The 23,012-nt window shown below is 36.0% G+C and overlaps 1 protein-coding gene across 1 annotated transcript; it reads left to right on the top strand.

Annotated features, from left to right (window-relative positions):
- Positions 1-1,432: 1,432 nt before the first annotated feature.
- LOC129273398 (cytoplasmic dynein 2 intermediate chain 2-like) lies at positions 1,433-21,741 on the top strand. Its single transcript, XM_054910425.2, has 12 exons — positions 1,433-1,561; positions 3,572-3,634; positions 4,089-4,170; positions 4,876-5,048; positions 6,138-6,212; positions 10,804-10,870; positions 12,566-12,702; positions 13,176-13,329; positions 13,993-14,100; positions 15,091-15,248; positions 15,915-16,123; positions 19,063-21,741. Exons 1-12 carry the CDS (start codon positions 1,448-1,450, stop codon positions 19,193-19,195), a joined length of 1,473 nt encoding a protein of 490 aa, XP_054766400.2. The 5' UTR covers positions 1,433-1,447; the 3' UTR covers positions 19,196-21,741.
- The last annotated feature ends 1,271 nt before the right edge of the window (positions 21,742-23,012 follow it).

Raw genomic sequence — 23,012 nt, 5'->3', positions numbered from 1 at the left:
CACATAGCACATACTTTAAAAAATCATTAAAATATCACTTTTGTGACCAAAATTACTAATTTCCATACAGTTGCAATTTATTTTTCATTAGTAACTTGGGAATAATTTTTGTATTCACCAGAGCGCTCAAAAACTTGAATTTTCGGCATATTTTTGTGTACGCCCTCTATTGGTGGAAAGTAATAAGGCAATAAATTTTTCATTTTTCAATCTCTATTTTTAATTAAGAAAAAATAATTTAAAGAATCAAATTTACATAAGAGCCAAGTTATATGAGGAATAGTTGTATTGGAAACTGACAGTGTAATAAAATCAAGCATTTGTCCCACAGAAAAAGAGAAAATAAGCCAAAATTGCCACCCTTATTTTGCCACACATGGAGATGTAACTGAGAACAAGGTTATATCATAACCTTGTTCATTGAATGAGTAGAATTGCTGCATTTTTAAAGTAGTAACATCATGAATTACGCACTTTCAGAATGGTGACATTAAGATGGGGTGTCCAAACTTCGTGGACATTTAAAGAATATTCATCAGGCTTAAATTCGCTCACAAAGTATGCACATTATATAAAATCAATTGAAATAGTAGCTACCAAATTGAAGGCAAGAACGTTAACTATAAAATCATTGGCCAAATGTTAAGTAGGTCAAGGGGTTTTGCTGGTATTGCGATCTCAGAATTCTATTCCGATCGACGAATGCACGCTGTGCTGGAAATCTGTTCTGAAAAAGAGTGACCTAACTTCGCAGACAAAAGTTTGGTGGAAATTTAAACAAAAACTCAATCTCAAAAGATAAGATATTTACATCAGATGGACGGCAAAATGCTATAGAATTGGTCAGTACCACGTTTTACTTACATTTTTTATAATATCATGATGCTTGTTGAGAAATTCAAATTTTTTCGGAACAGGCGCTAACGGTGACAAATTTGCCGATCTTTTGTCAATATTTTCATGAATGCTGAACTAATCCTAAAGAAACTTGTGCTAGAGGGTAATTTTAGGTCGCTTTTCATGTTGATGATATCGATAGATATCAGATTTGAAAGATATTTGATACTGTTTGAGATAATGATCGTCCACTAAGTATGGACACACACAGTTTGGACTCACTGCCATACATAATGATGAATGAATATTAAGTCAGCAAATCGAAACATACATTTACAATTATCAGCCCCACTTTCTAAATGAAATAATTGCAAGCATTTTTTAATAGATCTTATATTTTTAATAATACCAAATAGGCCTATTGGTAACTTGTGCAGGCAACTTTTGAAACCTTGATTGCTAAGTGGGGGCATCTCAACCGTTGCCAAAGAAAAACAGCTGCTAAAATTTGGATCGCATAGACTGAGTGTGCAATACAGTTTTTGTATTGTATTGCATTTGATTTTGAATGCAGATGAAAATTAACAATCATGTAAAAAATGGTGAACGTATGGTTTTATTTTGTTTGGTATATTGTAGAACACTGTTGTCGAATGGTTGTCAGACGTCAGAGATTCACATCAAAGACACAGGCTCACAGGTTATCAAACGAGTTCACCAAGAGGTAAGACATGGCTCAGATGCATAAAAAGTAGCAATAGCTAGCCAAGCAAAAGATCATGAATTAGCAATTGCTTTATTTCATATGCATAACACTTTGCTTGTGCTTAAACCCTTTTCTTGCCAGCGATTGCTGGTGGTTTAAACAATAGCGATGTCACGCTGGTGCGAACACGACTCACAGAACAAAAGCCGGACTTGATTGCAAAAGTGTGGCATTGCAAAATACCGCTTCTGTCATGTAACATCTTTTCCTTTAGAAGTGGTGTCAAACTATTCCTTTAACTTGTTTCTAATTATTAAATTTATATGAAATTGCAGAAGTTGCAAAATGCAGCTGCGCATATAGTAAATCTATCTAGCAAGTGGTGTAAAGGTATTAATGTTTTTTTATGCTTTTTTTCTTTTGTTCTGTACTGCAACTTCCCACAATCAAATAGAGGATGGGTCCTCTGCTGCCAATTTGTGGAGGGGACAGATGCTGTCCCCTTCTTTGTTCAAGCCTTGTTTGAACAGTGTTCTTTTTTAACTTCTCTGATTCATCCGTCTGTTTATATATACATTTGGCATTGAGGTTGGCGTATACTAGTTCCTTTATCATGTTTAGCAAACACGGCAGTTTTGTGGTGTAAAGGGATTATAATATTTTTATGCTGTTTTTATTGCTTGTTTGTTATTGTTTGTATTGCTTGTATTGTTTTTTATCAGTATGAACGCACCATGTCTTGTGAGTGCCACCGATATAAAGAAGTTTTGTTTAAATAAATTAAATAATCTTTGATACATAACTATCAACCCTCAAGAACCTTACGATCCTCATCATCTATTAATCTCTTACACATTCCAGTTTCTAAGAATTCAGGGGGGGGGCGGGCCTTCGCTCATGCAGGGTCAAACCTGTGGAATTCTCTTCCACTTGTATAAGAGTGATTTTTTACAGACATCGACTTATTGTTCAAATATATATGCTTTTTTTCTGCTCTGAAGCGCCATGAGCATCTAATCAAGATGGAAAGTGCACTATACAAGTCTTATGAATTATTATTATTATTATTACTAGTATTGTATAGTTGGCATTCGATTTGCATATACTAGGAAGAAATGTAGGCTACTGTACACCTAGGATTCTTTCTCACGTGCATAAACATGATTATAAAACACGAACACTCAAGCTGCTCTGATGGAGCTTGAAAAAACCCAAGCAAATGTGTAAACGCACAACCCAAAGTTTGGCTTTGTGCATACGCTTTTTAGCAATAGTTTAATTATCAAGCAAATGCCAGCAGGCAGTTACCAATTTCTTGGAACTTACTAAGCATTTCCTTTCTTATTTTATGCGTACAGAATCAAGCAAAAGCCTAGCAAAAGCAATTGCTACTCTTTATGCATCTGATTCATTTGGCTACATTTCCTAAAACTATCTGTATGTAATTTTAATTGACCTTGAGAGATACCACATCTCTAAAACTTAGTCATACATTGTCTTGAGCCATTGACAAATGGAATATGGGTATTTTGTGAGGGGGAGGCAGTGGATGTATGTGGTATTTCCTGAAAGTATAGGCCAGCATTATTCATCATCAAACACAGATATTCAGAGAAATGTCAAGAAGATTGAGAGGTTTCATCATCAAAGATACATTTAGGACTGTCCTTTATACAAGGAGGTCAATCGTACAGTAGGGGGTATCCAATAGACTCATTCCTAGAGCTTAAAATTCTTCAAACATGTATTATGACAATATAGTAGAATGTGTCTTAGACTTGTACACTTTTGTACTAATTGCAATGGTAATTTTTTATCAAACTGGAAAACAGGAAAGGTTAAAAACAGTCTGCGGTCTTACAGGTGCAACATATTTGTGATAGAAAAGTGTAAAAATTCAAGTCAACATTTTATCTTACTCTTTCTTTAGGGTACATAATTAAAATGATAGATAAGATTTAATCTCATCTGTGGAATATATATACATATCTGATGGTAACGTCGGCTTAAACTATTCTCTCATCTCAGATTCAGACAGATCCGGAACCAGAGAAGACTGTTGATCTAAGTCTACTTGGAAGTCAACCACCGGTATGTACCATCATCTTCTTTTTCTTTCTTTCTTACTTTAATTCGTTTCTTCCTTCCTCCTCCTCCTCCTATTTCATCCTCTTTTTTATCCTCATCTGCCTTCTCCGCCTCCTTCTCCTCTGTCTCAATTTTGGACTTGAAGTTTCACCAGGATCTCATCTTACAAAAGATTTCCACAGAGATCACTAACAGTTTGACTTTGCTATGACTCTTCTCTGTGAGGCAAGCCCTAGAAATTATAATATCTTAAACTTTTCCTGTATTTGATCCGTTTTTTATGTGTTTTTTCACATATTCATTACCGGTAAATCAGATTGAAAAAGTGTATTTTCTATGGTGTTTTACAGTGTCTATGAGATACATGCTTTCATCTATACATATATTTCTAGTTTGATCTAAATCTTGATCATTTTTTGATAACCTGATTGCTATTAATGTTTTTTTTCTCTTTCAGGGGTTGGCTGAATTCCTGGAACGTGTTTATCCTGAATTTGCAAAATGTCTGGATGAAAATGCAAGGAGTCATGCATTTGATGGTATGTAAAGATATCTTTGGGTTTTCTTTTAACTTGAGCTTATACTGATAATAGGGCACTCTTCACATTTTCATCTGAAATGCACTAAAGTTTTTAAGTCTCTGAATCTTAGTGAAAGAGTAATTACAATGACATTGCATGCAATGTCTTATGATAACCTGATGGAGTAATACTGTTGTTTTCTTTGGACATTTTCCTTTCTGTCACTGAAAGTTAAACATAAACATTCTGTCACAAGATTGAATATTTGAAATCATCTTAAAATGATTTGTTAATGTTGATTATAATGCAAAGTTATAATGTTGTTAGATTGTGGAAACATCAAAATGATCAGCAAAATACTTTATTTTGTCACCATTCTTACAAAAGTGCATATTACATTGACTTATAGTTCAGACATGTATTATATGTAAATAGTTTTTTTTTGTTCTGCTCTGAAGCACCTTGAGCATCTAATCAAAAATGGAAAATACCCTATACAAATCTCATTATTATTATTAGAGACTACACACGATCATTCTGCCTGAACACTTCTGACATGTTACATAATATTTTAGATTTTATGTCATCTGATGTGCAATCATGTACAGTGGACTTTATTACTATAATATACATCTTAAAAGACGAGAGAAGAACTATTTCTCTCCTTCTTGCTCTCCTTCTCTTACACTGTCTCACTCTTTTTCTACTTTTTTATTTTTTTAGGATATGAGGTTGATTGGCAAGAGGAGAATGAAGTAGTGACATGCCTCTATGTTTTAGAGCATGCACCTTTGAACAGAGAACTTCAGTGTACCAATCTCTCATGGAACTGTAATGGGTCCACGGTGGCAGTGGCTTATGGGAGAATGGATCACCAGGACTGGTGTACTCATAAGGTAAGGGAGAGATGGAGACAGAGAGGAAGAAAGAGAGACAGAGAGAAACAGAAAGTGGGGGTGTTAGATATGAACTATAATGGGTCCACGGTGGCAGTGGCTTATGGGAGAATGGATCACCAGGACTGGTGTACTCATAAGGTAAGGATATAGAGAGACAGAGAGGAAGAAAGAGAGAGAGAAACAGAAAGTGGGGGTGTTAGATATGAACTATAATGGGTCCACGGTGGCAGTGGCTTATGGGAGAATGGATCACCAGGACTGGTGTACTCATAAGGTAAGGATATAGAGAGACAGAGAGGAAGAAAGAGAGAGAGAAACAGAAAGTGGGGGTGTTAGATATGAACTATAATGGGTCCACGGTGGTAGTGGCTTATGGGAGAATGGATCACCAGGACTGGTGTACTCATAAGGTAAGGATATAGAGAGACAGAGAGGAAGAAAGAGAGAGAGAAACAGAAAGTGGGGGTGTTAGATATGAACTATAATGGGTCCACGGTGGTAGTGGCTTATGGGAGAATGGATCACCAGGACTGGTGTACTCATAAGGTAAGGATATAGAGAGACAGAGAGGAAGAAAGAGAGAGAGAAACAGAAAGTGGGGGTGTTAGATATGAACTATAATGGGTCCACGGTGGTAGTGGCTTATGGGAGAATGGATCACCAGGACTGGTGTACTCATAAGGTAAGGATATAGAGAGACAGAGAGGAAGAAAGAGAGAGAGAAACAGAAAGTGGGGGTGTTGGATAGGAACTGTAATGGGTCCACGGTGGTAGTAGCTTATCGGAGAATGGTTCACCAGGACCCCATTACATAAAAGTTACTATTGTGGTAATTTTGCCATCCAATGGTAACTACCATGGTAACAATGCTCATCACCCAATCAAAATCAAGGATTCCAATTAAGTTACCATTGTATCTCCAAGCTACCATAATAGTAATATTTATGCAACAGGGTCCTGGACTGGTATACTCATAAGGTAAGGATATGAGAGAGACATAAACAAAGAGATAGAGACAGTTAAGCAGATTAATAGGAAATTAAAACGAAAGGTAATTACAAGTTTTTCATTTGTATCTATTTTCAGGGCTGTCTCTGTACTTGGAATGTGGATCGGGGTAAAGTCTGTCCGACAAAAGCAGACTCATCAATCGATACAACGGTAAGAAATCTTGTCCAAGACATATTTCTTTGAACCTATAATTATATTATCGTTACATAGAGCATGCATAAGATTTATTTTTTCATACAAACTGAAAAAAGAAAATGAAGTCCTGAATGATGCATATTAACATAAAAGTATTTAATGAAATGGATGCTAATCTTGAATGGAAAATGATATCATTTTAATAGTCACAATGGAGGAGAGACGTTTATTGATATGTATGTACAGAGCAAAAAAAGAGTGCTCATAGAACCAGAGAGTTGGCCTCTACTTCTACTCTCTTTTTTTTTGGCTGTCATTTCTTTTATCAATCCCAACTAGCAATAAGTGTAATTGTATTATTTCACATTGGAGTTTATTCATATATTTGCTGACTTACACAGGCTTTGACAATCATTTGACTTGTAGTCATTTCTCATTGCTATTCCACATAATATCTCGCATGTAATCGCATTATTAAATCATGTGATAGCCTTATTCCTCTTGATATATTCTGACCTTGCCTTTGTGTCATATACTATGCTCAATGGGCAATTTAATGTTTGACTTAATTCTTAACAACCCTGGGCTGTTGATACTAATATATGTTTACACTTGCTAGTTTTTGTCTTGCCTGCATAGCAGAGCGAGACTATAGGCGCCGCTTTTCCGACGGCGACGGCGGCGGCGGCGTCAACATCAAATCTTAACCTAAGGTTAAGTTTTTGAAATTACATCATAACTTAGAAGGTATATAGACCTAGTTCATGAAACTTGAACATAAGGTTAATCAAGTATTACTTAATATCCTGCCTGAGTTTCAGGTCACATGACCAAGGTCAAAGGTCATTTAGGGTCAATGAACTTAGACCATGTTAGGAGAATTATTTTCAAAATCTTAACCGAAGGTTAAGTTTTTGAAATGACATCATAACTTAGAAAGTATATGGACCTAGTTCATGAAACTTGGGCATAAGGTTAATCAAGTATTAGTAAACATCCTGCTCGAGTTTCAGGTCACTTGACCAAGGTCAAAGGTCATTTAGGGTCAATGAACTTTGGTCAAGTTGGGGGTATTTGTTGAATTACTATCATAACTTAGAAAATTTATGGATCTAGTTCATGAAACTTGGACATAAGGCTAATCAAGTATTAGTGAACATCCTGCCTGAGTTTCAGGTCACATGACCAAGGTCAAAGGTCATTTAGGGTCAATGAACTTTGGCCAAGTTGGGAGTATTTGTTGAATTACCATCATAACTTTGAAAATTTACGGATCTAGTTCATGAAACTTGGACATTAGTTTAATCAAGTACCACTGAATATCCTGTGAGAGTTTCAGGTCACATGACCATGCTCAATGGTCATTTAAGGTCAATGAACTTTGGCCGTGTTAGGGGTATTTGTTGAATTACCATCCTAACTCTGAAAGTTTATGGATCTAGTTCATAAAACTTGGGATATAAGAGTAATCAAGTATCACTGAACATCCCCTGTGAGTTTCAGGTCACAAAACCAAGGTCAAAGGTCATTAAAGGTCAATGAACTTTGGCCGTGTTAGGGGTATTTGTTGAATTACCATCCTAACTCTAAAAGTTTATGGATCTAGTTCATAAAACTTGGGATATAAGAGTAATCAAGTATCACTGAACATCCCCTGTGAGTTTCAGGTCACAAAACCAAGGTCAAAGGTCAGTTAAGGTCAATAAACTTAGGCCATGTTGGGGTAATTGTTGAATTGCCATCATAACTTTGAAAGTTTATGGATAGAGTGAATGAAATGTGGACATGGGTGTAGTTGACAAGTCTTAAGTCACCGTTCAAATGTCATTTATGGTCAATGAACGTGGTATTATGTCATTATATGAATGGTGTTTTTGTGAATGATTATTTTATAGTATTTTTCAAAGTTAGCACTGCTGCTATATTAAATCGCGTAATGCAGGCGAGACTGCCAGAGGCGTTCCACTTGTTTGTTGAATTATTCGCTGGAGCAAAGGTGGATGTTGCTCGGCAAAATTCAGCTGTCTTTCATCTAGGTGATAGAGGTGGACAAGAGACCATACACATGGGTGATGCCATTATTGCCTGTTGGCCTGGCCATGGTTCGTGAACTTGTGCAAAATGTTGGATCGTTTGTAGGGGTGGTAATTAGGGGCTGTCTTTGGTTGTTGGCCCTTGTTCTTCTTTGAATCTTTATGGCCTACATGGTAAGCCTGTGTAACACTATGGAGTGTCCTACAGATATCTTTCCCGAAGTGTTTGCTATCATGGGGGGTCTGCTTGCTACATATACCCTTGTATTTGGGGTTCAGAAATGGTTTCATTGATTGTCTGTGGTGAATGCTCAACTCGTAGGAAGCATATCCTGAAATAGCCTGTTGTCGAGGCCCTGGCGGCTGCTTCCCGAGCTAAGCGAGGGATTTCCTAATTCGCAAAGCGAATTAGGCCTGGTGCGAGCCAGGGCCTCTTGACATCTGAGCTGAATTATATATTCATGAGGAACGTCTTCCTAATGAATATGCATGAGTCATGTATTACCGGTCACCTAGTAAACCAATGAAATGTCAAAGCTGTTTCGTCCGGGGTTCGGAATACTATAGTAGTCCACTATTCTGCAGGGGATTCATTTAATTGCGGGACACTAAAGGGGATATAAACAGCAAAATGCTACAAGTAGTGGTACTACGACTGCTACTACTAGTACTGGCCGTAACATGCAGACCCATCACCGCCCCAAAACTTCCCGGGAGATACTGGTCAGCCGCTGGTCAGACTCGAGTCAAGGGGAAGCTCCACTCCAGCATTCCCTCACTGCACAGCGGAGATCGATAATCGACGCATAGTGGAATCGCATGAAATATTACATTTTTTCCATATCCTGTGGGTAGATTTACAAAAACATCTCATCCTTTCAGTGCAGATTTAATTTCATCGACTTGCAAATCCTTAAATCGGTCAATATTCAGCATTTTAAAGGCATATTCAATGCTCTTTGATATTTTGTTGTCACTCTTCGCCAAGAATCCACGGGTCGCCATTCAAGATGAGCTCATGAATATTCAATATGACATCATAGCGGCCCGCGCTCCATTGGATGATTTTCACCGACCAGTTCTTGGTCGGAATATTGTTAAAAACAATAAAAAACAAAAGAAAGTCGGTGAAATTCGGCTCAGATGTCAAGAGGCCCTGTCTCGCAGCGCTCTGCTTCGCTCTCTCCCTTGCTTAGCCATGTTCGCTTGGAAAGCATCCGACAGGGCCTCGACAAGAGGCTAATCCTGAAAGAGTCGAACCGTCCATAGATATTTGTTTGATACATTTCTAATCAACTGGACGGCTTTCAGTCTGTGAGGCATCGATTTCGTCTAGAATCTCCCCATATGGAAGAAAACCTTTAACAAAAAGTTATGTTGTAATCTCTGGAGAGTGACGTCAACTCTACAGGCTTTGCCGGGGAGGATTGCCCAGATTTTATTATCAATCTTTGGGGTGGAGCCTGTTGGAGCGATTGAAGGGGTTAAGTGTTGCTCAGTGATCTTCTGAAGGCTCTCCTATACTTGAGGAAGTGTAACTGCTTTCGTCAGCAAGTAAGATAATTTGTCAAACTTGGCAAGGCCAACATCAGGGTTGCTGTCATAAATTTTGACTGTGACTGGGCTGAATTAGGCATAAAATCAGAGTTGAATTCGTTTGGGTCGTAAACATCATTGGCATGACTCGATGCTGAATTTTCTTGCTTTGAATTCCATTGTGTGGTGTTCACTGCCTAACACTGGGAAAATGCTATCCTCTGAAGACTAATGCAATTGTTATGTAATAGACATGCAGAATTCAGTATTCAACCATTTAAAAACAATTTTTTTTTAAATGTTTTATTGGGTCAACACAGACCAAGTATAAACAAAAATAAAAAATCAAACATAATTTAACTTTTTACAAGTAATCATATCATCATTAGAAAAAAATATATATATAAATAAGTATAATAACAAAAAGGAATAAAAAGTGGAAAGTTTTATGCACTGGCACAGACGTAATATTTTACGCAACTTTGATGGCAAGTATTTGTATGCTTATACACAGTAAACAGAATACATCAATGATACATGTACAGATGACAAAAATTATCATTCAAACTTCCATTTCTTAAAATGAGCCGCGAGTTGGTGTCTTTTTTTGGCCACACAATATTCAATTTCTTTTTGCTTCTTAACAAAAGATCTAAATACTCCAAAGTTTGGATCAACTTTGCTGAATTAACAAATGAAGTACTTCAATTATATAAATAAGTAGGATATGAACTTATCATCCGGATCACCAAACATTTTTCTGAAATTAGATAAAGTAAAATTGGAATTAAATTGCTGTATTAAAATAGTTAACAAATCTTGCCACAGGGGTTAAACCTTTTCACAATCACAAAATATATGAACTGATGTTTCAAAACAAAAAATTATGAAGTGAATTACTGGGAGCGAGTTTTAATTGAAGTTTGATGATATGAGCTACTAGGCTTGTAAATGATTTGGCTGACAGTTTCATGATATGTATTTGGTTCTGGGTGTTAGAATCTTATCTTCTTTTTTTTCTCTCTTCCTATTTCTAGAGCTGCCTAATGTGTGTCACATTCCATCCCACTCTACCAGCATTGGTAGCTGGAGGAACATTTAATGGTAAGAAACTTTATCCTCCGGTGTGTTGGCTCAGTTGGTAGAGTGTCCGTCTCACACCCAGGAGGTTAGGAGTTCAAACCCCGGCCGCGTCAGACCAAAAGACGTTAAAAGATGGGAGTTTCTGCTACCCTGTTTGTCGTTCAACGATTAAAGGGATAGAGCCTTGTTGATCTGTCGCTGCACAGCGGCTGCCGGGCCCACGATCAGTTGGGCAAAGCTAGTTTTTGGAGTATGTCATTTCATGTCTATTTCGAAAAATAAAAATTGGTTTTCATTTACTATAAAAATATATGATCATATTGATATACCTGATATCAGAGTCGCAGACACACCCTATTAACAGCAAGGTTCCCTTCCATTCTGCAGAGAATGTCAAAAGTAATAGTAACCAGATCATGCGGATAGGAATGGCAATATGCTTTGTTTCTCAACTGTTTTGTCAGAATTACCACACCCATTGAGAAAATTTTTTTAAATATAATTTTCATATGGTAATAGATTCCAAAGCTCAAATGAACAAAATCAATCTATTACTGTAAACGCTGCTATTTTCGCGGGATTAATTTTTCGCGCTTGGCAGCTTCAAAACATATTCGCGGGTTCTTGAATTCGCGCTGCACACTCCAAAATCACAACGTCACTTCCTTCTTCCCCATCTGTGAATGGTTTTGATTAATATTTCAGCAACGAAATTGTATTTTCTGATCATAATTCTAGCTCTAAATCCGCGTAATTCAGCATTGTTTTGATCCAATGAGCTTTTGTGACATCTAGCGCAACTTTTCTTTGTGGGGCGGAAATCGGGAAGGCAAAACGGAGGCACTGCTGGCCTGGTATGGACGGCCGAGCACCGGTAAGGACCGGGGGATCACGGCTATTCAAAGTGCATGGGATCAATCAAACCTGGGCGATCGACCCAAAGTCTTCTTAAAAACTAAACAGATCTAAACACTCACCAATCAAAGTCAAACAGCAAAAACAATCTATATTTCAACCAAAATCATAATTTAAATACCGATCTGCGACTGTTAAAAAAATGATCGCATTGCTTTGGAACAAATTCTCGCGATGCATGTGATTTTGGAGCTCAAGCTTGCTTGCTTAAATGTCGCGCTCTATAGGTTAAATTATGCAGTCTCTGCGAAAACTATACACGCAATTGAACCGCGGTTAGAAACTTGCATTAAATAGATGCTCATAAATTCGCGTGTTTTTAAATTCGCGCTCGCCGATCTTGCCGCGAAATCCGCGAAAATTTCCACTTTTACAGTATATGGAAAGATGATTTGCATTCAGGATTTCACAATTATACTGCTTGAGTTCACTAACCTCTAACATTACAATATCATGTCATCATGCTAAGCATCATCTTGGTTCAAGGGGCGAATTTGTGACTTCTGGGGCCTTTTGCATAAACAGTTCAGTAGTCTAAAAATCAGGCGCATGTCCCGAATGTGAGCTTTTGATTGGTTGAAAATCGAGATGTGAATGATATTGATTATTGTGCTTGATTGCAATTCTTTCTGCACTGGGCCTCTGTTCACTGAAATTTCTTATCAGTTGATGACTCTCTGAAATTTGTTTTTCCATAGGCCCAAATCACATGATCTTAACTTGTAAGAGGATGATTATTAAAGTAGGAGATCCAATCAATCATCATAGAACAAGAATTATTTTTATTTTCATGATTTCCAGGTGAAGTGATGATTTGGGATCTGAGTAAAGATGATGAGAATCTTATTGCTACATCAGGCATCAGTGATGATACGCACAGAGAACCGGTTACGCAGATTACATGGCTTCAAGATCCTGATAAACCAAAGAAATATGATGTAAGCAATGACATCATCAGCTTGAATGGGTTGTTTCAATCTAATATAGAGTTATTCATATGTAATATGTATTTTACATACTCGGTACAGTTACCCGGGTACATATTACTTCCTGTCTTGTGTGGCACATATCAAATATAAAATATGCTAAAAATGATTATGACATAACATAATCATTGATTGAGAAATAATAGTTTGTTGGCAGAGCAAAATATTTATACTTCCTAATAGTATTTCATTGTTAGTTATGTAGCTTTATCAGTTTCCATATATCTGCATATCATACAATAAGTTATCAGTAGTTTGATTAATGATGCCATCCCATGTTTTCTGAGACGACTATATCAGACCTCCAAAAGAATTGTTACCCGTTAGTATACATCTGAACACTAATTTATATTTTATCGTAGTAATCTATATTAGCGATAATGAAAAAAAATCTAATGTCATAGAACTATTTTTTTCCATTCCAGATAATCAGTACCAGTGCAGACGGGAAGGTTCTTCACTGGTTGTTCAACGAGAAGGGCTCCCTCACATTAGAAGGAGGGTTCGTCTTGCTGGCTAGCTCCCTGCCTGCTATGGTCAATCAAGGGTCAAGGTCAAGGGCTGACGGGGAGATGGGAGGTCAGTAGGGGCACATGAAGTGGTATCATGGGAAATCACAAGATCCCAAGTTTATGTCGTATGATCTTTTGTCAAACAATACATGGAGGTTGATGGACAGGTCTATTTTGAAGCAGTGATAAGATTTATTACTGCACGTGTATCATGCATGTTTGTTTACTATCTCTCCTTAATTGGATGTTGACAATTTTTGGTTTGCATGAGCTTTGTTTTAACTAGATGGCAACAATTAGTAGTTATTTTATATATTTTCTTTCAAATTCATTGCTGACTGTGACAACTGCAGTAAATTTCCAATCTGAACAATCTCAATAATGGAAATTCATCATTGATCAATGTCATAATAAAATAAATGTAAACAATATCCCAAAGTTAAAACTAAGAAATGCATGCTATTTTGTCAGATGTAGAATAATATCACCTTTTGATTTCATGTGACAAGGGAAATTATCGCTCCTCGGCAAGCTAGATGTACTCGCTATCTTTCCTCGGCTTCACTTTATGAGAAAATTACATCCAGCTTGTTTCAAAAGTTTAATTTTGCCCATCACCTTCACAATTATTTGCTTACTATCAATGTGAATGCTATTACTATAATTCTGAGGTCATTTGACCATTTCTCATGTGAAAATGCTCAATTTCAAACTTTGTTTGTATTTACAGTGAATGGACTATCCTTTGTTGAAGAGGACAAGAGTATGTTTGTGTTAGGCTCAGAATCGGGAGGAGTTTTCAAATGCTCCATGAACTCAAAGGCCTCTGTTCCTACAGGTAAAGTGCATTTTATAAATGATTGAAAAATCATTAACTACCTTATTTAATCTCATAGTATAAATATTTATTGATTATTTGTGATTCCTCTGTCATTTATGTTTATTCTTGCTATTCTTTGCTTTAAATATGTTTTACAATGTTTTCAGGAGTGTGGCTTTACATTAATTTGTCGCATGGCTGGCATTAGCTTCAATACTGGCAGAAGGGCGTTAGCTCGATTTTCTACTGAAAATTTTTTTTTTGGGGGGGTTTCAGTGCTGTATGATACAGTTTTGATAGCTCTTTCATTTAGTATAACTAATTGCCTACAATGATGTAATCATGCGTTATAAAAGGGCAAAAGCACTTGCTGTCAGACAATTTACTCAAAAAAACTACTTTACAGGGCTTGTGCATTAATGCCCTTCTGCCAGCCGCGCAACAAATTGCATTTTTAAGCGTTGCCTTATGGTATTTTCATACTGAGAAATTTGAATTTGGAGTCTGCACACTTTGAGACTAGATGATGTCCTGATTAAAAAAAAAACAACATTTTGATCCATTTCTAACAGTCTGAACATGTAGAATGATCTAATTTGAGGTTCAGGATGAATATCAGAATACTTTGTATTTCAAATTATTAAATATTTGCAAGTCTTTAGTTTGCAGTAATCGCCAAATTAGCTAAAGACTATGTAAACATGTGATTACTTCATAAATGTTGTTTATCATCATCATCAGTATCATCACTACCACCATCAGCATCACCACCACCAATGCTACCATCCTCACCTCTATCACTATCATCATCATCATCGTCAGCACCACTGCCATCATCATTATCATTATCATCGTTGACAGCAGCAGCATTACCATCATTGTCAGCATCATCTTCATCATCATCATCAACAGAAGCAGCAGAAACAGCATCATCTCCATTATTTTGTATTTCAAAACTAGGAATAATCTGACTTTTAAATGTTTTTATCAATATTTTTTCTGGAACAGGTGAGGTTCTGCTATCTGTGCCTCTTTACTCCCCCGTCACATTTGCTTTTCAACCTCACAACGGACCAGTACATGCTGTGCAATGCTCACCCTTTCATCGCAATCTATTCCTATCATGTGGGACTGATATGAGTATTAGAGTATACAGTATGTTAGAGGTGAGATATGCACAATTACATTATTGGGCAAGTATCAAAAGGGGGGGGGGGGGGGGTTGTGAGTTTGGGATCACTATGTTGTACAATGCTAATTATGTCATCACAATATGTTCCTATCATTTGGGACTGATATGAGTATCATACAATATATTAGAGGTAAGATATACGCAGAATCCATGAGAAGGGGGTGTGGTTGAAGGGATGCAAGAAAAAGGAATAAAGTTTTTGGGATCCATTATGCTGAACATTTCACAGAAATCCATTCCAGCCATATGAAACTGATTCAAGTATTAGAATGAAATAGCATGACAAAATTACTAATCATATAGGAGGGGCTAAGGGTGAGAAAAAAGAGGGGACATATTTATCCCTTCTTCCTTCCATCCACCTTCTACCATTTTTGCGACGGTACTGAATCCAGCCTGGTGTAATGAGGAAGTAATTTTCCCATTTGTATGTTACAGAAAATTCTTGATTGTTTCATGTATCATATCCCTTGTTTGTTATGGGGGTTAGGGGGGATGTAAAGGTGAAAACACAATAATTCTTGTTGGACTATGTGGTTTGAAAATTTATCTATGAATGCATTGTTTTACTTGTTGACTGATTTCATGAATTACCATGAATCCTATTTTTCTGATGACATTCCTTCTCATCTCTTCACAGTCAAGACCCATCTTCTCAATCGAGCCTGCATTGGGATATCTGTTCTCTGCTCAGTGGTCTCCAGTGCGCCCTCTAGTGTTTGGAGCAGCCACAGGCCAAGGTCAGCTTCTACTGTACGATCTAAAGAAGAGTAAAGTCAAGCCTGTATGTACCCTTGAAGCTAGCTTGGAAAAGAAACCACTTCATGTTGTACAGTTTAATCAAAAACAGTAAGTGGAATTATTCATTTGTTCATTACCTAATAAAGTTAATTAATTACATATGGTCTCTCTGTCTTTCATATATATATATATATATATATATATATATATATTCATTTATCAATATTTTAAACTACCTCAGTATCTTGTAAGTCCTGCAATGTAGTGGTGCTGACAGAGTACGCCTAGTTTCATTTACCAAGGTGTAAATTCACACTGTCACTTTACCTCTCTCGTATGCCTATTAATTAAGTTTGAAACTCTAGTTGGCATTTTCTCCAGGGAGTGTGACAAAATGCATGCAATGGGTTTGTACAAGCAAGGATCTGATGACGGGTGATATTTGTAGAGCAATTAGAATCATTTGGATTTATTAACCACTCTATAAATATTTTTCTTGTTATTTTTGTGTATATACTCTGCTATCAAATTATTCAGTGTTGAAAAATAATATCATTTTTGTTAAATACCCTTTCAGGAGGGTTAGATTGGTCACAAAAAGGTCTTTAACTTGATACATGTGAATCCTAGTGTTTTTTTAAGTATAAATAAATGAATGAATTATTTTGAATTAGTGAAAATCTGAACCCATAAATGAAAATTATATATAACAGTTGATCCTTTGGGCCATGTAGATTTTTTTTTCTTTTGAATGAGACTGTATTCTAAACATGTTTTGAACCAATATCTAGTATATAGTCATGCATGATACATTTTTCAACTGGGCATTGACCTCTTTTAATCATTTATATACCCATCACATTCCCTGTTTTAAATCTTGGTCAGTGTCTACATAGATTATTATTCTATGATCATGTGGTCAAGAAAATCATTCATTATTAGAATCTTATGAAAGTTGAAACAACAAAAACTCTGATAAATAACATTAACTGTTGGAAAATATATTTCATATCTAGCCACCCATAGTTCATTGAATTTAATTGAACCATATTGAGTCATTTCCTGTAGAAACATAAATTTGTCTGTTACTGGTATTTAAAACCAATAAACATGACAATGAAATGAAGTCATAGCAATGTTAAATCTAGTGAATTGTTGATGCTCAAAATGGCGAACTGATATTAAACAAAAAGGTTATGAACAATTGCAAGTTCAACTGACAGAGAGGCTAGAATGCTCTGATCAGACAAGGGTCGAACCATTACAATGTCTTACCCCATTGAAAAAAATTGTCAGACCAGGAGGCCGTTTCATAAAGCTGATCGTAAGTTAAGAGCGACTTTAAGAACGACTGGTGATCATTTCTTGTGGTAAATGGTATCGAACATTAAATGTTCATTGGTGAGTATTTAGAGAGTAAGAAAGGTTCACCAGTCGCTCTTAACTTACGAACAGTTTTATGAAACACCCACCAGAACTAGCTGGCACCACCTACAACAGAACATTTTCATGATGAAATTTTTCAGTTGCTTTTACGAGGCACCCACACTTAAACCACAGATGTGATTCATTGTCTCACATAATCCACTATCCTAGATATGGGCCAGCTTCCTTGCACACATTATACATTATTAATTTCTTTTTTCTTTTTTGGAGTCATAATCATTCCAAGGGCTTTAGTTTTCATACCTATTTGGAATATATTTCATTGTCTTTTTGGAATTCCCAGCTTTCTTTCATATCATTCTTTACAAGGGTTTGTTTCTGTGGTTAGCTATTCAATCACTTGAAACCAATCAAAAGAGCCTGAAGCCGTTAAGTGTGAGGGTGCACATAATCGTTATTCAATTCGGGGGAATTCCCTTCTGATATAAGATCAAGACTCACAATTTCCCATATTTTTTTTAATGTAGAAATAATGTTAAAACTGGCTATTTATTTAGTGATTGTATCCCTACCAAACAAGATGATCAATTGATTGTGATATTACTCACAGTGGTCACAACACTGAAGGAATTATTGGATGATGTGCACAGAGTACAAATGATTGTGAAAGTTTGATGTAAATGAGTGATATTACTAATCCACAAATTTTCTGTGTGTTAGTAGTGAACAGGCATTATTAGCACTGGTTGTGATTAATATTGATCTGACTAATATTCAATTATTAACCAACATTAATGTGACATTTCTTGTAAAGCGCTTAACGTTCAACGTTCTGCTTTTTAAAATCGGAATCATACTAGTATTATTATTATTCATTATTATTAGGTTGGGATGGATATACATAGTGATAATCATTAATCAAAAATGAAATATTGAACTGGTACCAACCTTATGGAATTACGTTGAAGCAAGATGCTCTGCTAAAATGTGATATGTAATTACATTAAAAATTACATTCCTTCTGTGTGACACCTCAAATTAATAATGAATCTGATCTTTTTATAGATTGAACTTGTTTTGACTCTATCTTGTGATGTTTTCTTAGATAATATAAATCACTCTTATTCATCCATAATATCACTTTGAGTGCATCATCAAATTCACATTATATTAGAGTAGTGTGTATTAGGATATCCTTGAGTATCACAGTGTGGTGTCGTCTTACCAGCCACCTGCTACCATCAATCAATTATGAGAGATATTAGCAAACTTTACCGCCAAAATCATTACACTTGGCAATCCAGCTCTTGGACATTACCCAGGTAAAACATGGGTACAATAGAGTGATCTGATTACATTTTTATATTCCAAATTAGCAGGTAGAAATTATTATTGAGACTTCATTCAGGAATTATTTCCAAACATTGGTTCAGATTTTCGCTATTCAAAAGAAAAATATTCTCCTCTGAGTATTACAATTTGCAAATGATGACATGCAATGTTATAAGCTACTGAAATACAAAAGATGAATGACTGGGAGAAAATTTGAAGTTTTATTGATAAGTTTTGGAATTGGGTTCATGGGGTACGGAAGAAATGTGTGACCACCCAAATAATTTGTTCTTTTCTTCTCTTTTGATATTTCCATTGTGTTATTTCAGTCGGCGTCTCCTAGCAACCGGTGATGCGCTGGGGACAGTCATGATATGGCAGCTGAGTGATGAGCTCTCCATTCAGGCCAATAGGGAGATGGAATCTCTGGCGGACATCGCTGACTCTGCCCTTGATCTCTAAACCCATTCAAAGCAATTATTCCACATTATCTGCATTGAATCAACATTTCATTTCAATCCTCCAAAATTAAACTGAGGCCATTATTCTTTTCAATACTTCAAACCTGTAAGTTTGAAAGTATGCATTTAACTAGACCATAAAGAAAACTGCTCTAAGTTGTTTTCAAATAACTTCGAAGTATGATATCTTACTGAGGAGAAAGTCACATAATATTTTGTTGTTAAATTGTAAGAATATAATTTTGAAATGATATGCAATCAATACATGGCACTGAAAGCACCGTACTATAATCCTGCACAGCAAAAGATTGTTGTGCACAAAATCTGCACATGTCAATCAGTAGAATAAGTAGATCAGGGGTTCAAATCTCTGCTATGTCATAAATCCAAGGTTTACCAGAGCTGAAGCCAGGGTAGTAGTATTTGATATGCACATTTATATACCTTGAATAGTAGCTAAGACCGCTGAGAAAAATATTGGTGCCATGTGGCGTCAAGGCCGGCCTTGCCTCTGTCCCTACTGTGTGTGTGTAGAGCTTAATTCCAATTCTTGTAGTTGGAGTTTTATGTCAGAGCCTTAAACATGTTTTAAGATTAGAAAAAAAAATCAGTGTTCTTATCTTATGTTTTTGTCATTATCGTAAGCGTTGTGAGAGGGGTATTACTTGGGCTGCGTTTATGCGACCTCAAGCCAAAATCATGATTTGAATCGTGATTCAAAACACAAACATGAATCACAATATCACAGAATCAGCGTTTAGACGACCTTCATTCCAATGCCGTTTCTCCTCAGATTTGGGCCAATCCAATGCGCATCACTAGTGCGCAGTTTAATAGAGGAAGTTTTTTGCACATGTTTCGGCTCTCGAAAATCTTTTACTTCCAGAATTCAGTCTATTATACCTCATTTTGTTTACTTCTATCATAGGGTCCATGCTTCTATCCATCTTTTCGGTTTATCGAAAATGGTATTTTCAAGTGAATTTCAGCGTAGATCCAATTTAATATTGACACTGTTAACTTAACAACTGAGATCCTTGTCCAGTAATAGAACTTGAAGTTGAAGACATGACCAAAAAATAAAAAGTAGTGGACGATGTGATGACCAACACAGAACTTGAACATTACAAGAAACGCATGTATAGCACATAATTATGTACATATACACTGAGCATATAGAGCGCCTTGAGCTTGGCAAGAGTCAAACCGTAAGTAGCCTGACACAGTGACGTCATAGAATCATGATTCAAATCACGATTGCGTTTATACAACCTTGTTCGTTCCAGATTCTACAGAAACGTCTTTGCAAACGCCCCTTTTACCGTGTTTCATGTTTGTGATTTGAAAGACGTTTATTTTCACTTTTGACTAAACGCAATCGTGATTCTGCAGAATCATGATTTGAATCATGATTCTAGGGTAAAAAAGTGGCGCATAAACGCACCCTAGTTCTTACTAATATTACATGAATAAATTCAAACCCTACAATAATGCTAGAATTTGATGATATTTATATCTGAAATAGATGTAGCTATTTTTGTATTCTGAGATATACTCATGTTTGAAGTTCATGATAGAAAATAGATTTCACTTAATTAATATCCAAGAACCAGTTCATGAATGGCAAATGTTAATGCAGAAGAATTGTTTTCGCTGAATGAATGCATGCTTTCTTAGAAAGTCAAGAAATAGCCTAATACAGCACTTCAGATCGATTTACAAAATTTCTCCTCAAAGGAGGAAGCCACATATGTTCATTATATAAGTTGTATTTTGTATTTACTTTTGCAAAATGAAACTTGGATTGTTTGATATTTGAGATTTAGATGAAGATATGTACTTTTGTATAAATTTTGGTGGCTCAGTTGTGATTCATTTTGTGAAGGGAAAAGGTATTTGAAAAAAATTATTGTGTGATTTTAAAATAGAAATGTTTGATGATATTGAATTTATTTTATATATTGTCAGGTGTGTGTGTATAGTAGCTATCGTTCTCTTATTTTTAACTAGTTGAGAATGTTGGGGAGGGGATCCTAAAAATAGTTGCAAATAGACTTTTAGTCATGTCAAGATACATTGATTTGGAATTCAATTATGTATTATTAGGTGTGCATGTGGGGGAGTTTGCTTAGTAAGCCTGAAACATGCTTATTAAGAGGGTATTAATCCTTATTCAGAGAGCTGATATTCATATTTTTTTATATGGTATTAAATACATTGCAAGGCTGTCATGCTTGTAGCTGAATATTTTGGCATGTATTTCATATAGAGGCACTTCTCTGCTTAACCTGGATGGGAAGATACTCTTTCATTTATTGAGCCCCCCCCCCCCCCAATCTTACACACACATTAATAAAATATGTTCATATCTGTATATACATATAAATCTAATTTATCATATTTTCTATCGAAGGACATGTTTCCTATATATATTTTAGTATTCCTATGTCAAGTGTTATGTTTATTTTGCTGTTCACATGTTTTGTTGTGTAGTATGTGATGGTGATCCTCAAACATCTTATAATAAATCATCATCTTAATGAGGAATTCATTTTCACTTTCAGTTGTATATCTGTTTCTAAATTACAATAATTAGTTTTATGAATGAATTTCAAAGTTCGAGTTGTTTGCCCACTTATGTTTGAAGGTTGGAATGCGAAAGTATTTTTTTCTGGGTTTCAGACTTTCAGTGATATATGATAAAACATAAACATCGATTGTTTAAGTTTGTGGCCTATGTACATAACTGACATGAATGAATGAGTGATTGCCCATTCATGTCTCATCATATCACTACGGTCTTAACTTTTCAGAAGAAAAAAGTAGATAGGATTGTGATTTTGCGGGGTTTTTTTCTTTAGAATAATGCAAGATATAGGTTGGGTTGGTATCTCTCTCCAGTGGTAGGGGGGGGGGGGGGTTCAAGCTGAATGATATGTTTAGTTCCTTTCCTACCCCAACAAATATTGACAAGCAAAACTTTAAAAAAAAAGGTCTTCACCACAAATTTTACATTGTTTCGTAAGTCAAAAAAAATGACAAGCCAAAAAAAAAGAGGTCTTCAACAAAAATTTAGGGAAGGGTCTTGGGTATTTAAAAAAATGGGGTTGAACCCCTGAACCCCCCCCCCCCCTTGCATACGCCACTGTCTTCTCTCTATATATACATGTATATGTGTATCACACACCCACTCACACAAAATACTGTCTATTTTCTATCCCTTTCACCTCTTGTCTCCCTTAAAACTATATTTTATTCCTCTGTCTCTCTCTCTTTACATATCTTTCTCGCACTCTTCCAACTTTAGGTTTAAAGAATAATAACATGGAAAACATTCACCCATAGCAAAACCAACCAAGATTGAACTACAGGGGGAAAAATGTGTTTGAGCCGCATGATGGATATAAACTTTAATGAAATATTTATTATATGTTCTGACATGTAAGTAGGAAAAGAGGAGGAAAGTGCGGATAATCGTCACTGTGGTTGTTTATACGGGCTGGATAAATTGTGTTCCTTGAAGAGAAATGACAAATTTGTTGTGCACTGTCTGGGACTTAAAAAAAATAAAGAGATGCTATGGGCCATGCCAACCTAGAAGTCAGAAAATAGAACTTAAGAAGAAATATTAAAACTTGCGGTACTTTTCTCTCTGAGATACAATCGGAAATGAGCATTTTTGATGCGCTAATTGATACACTCTGAAATGGTCTACTCAACTTGAATTACCTCAATTCTGTGTCAGAAAATGATAAGATTTTTTTATTTAAACAGATAAAAAAAAATTATCATCTTTCTGACGAGAACGTAGTTATTAC

Source organism: Lytechinus pictus, chromosome 12 (assembly GCF_037042905.1).
Source record: "Lytechinus pictus isolate F3 Inbred chromosome 12, Lp3.0, whole genome shotgun sequence".
NCBI lineage: Eukaryota > Metazoa > Echinodermata > Echinoidea > Temnopleuroida > Toxopneustidae > Lytechinus > Lytechinus pictus.
Note: the sequence above shows the minus strand (reverse complement) of the source record. Positions and strands in the feature narration are given on the sequence as shown.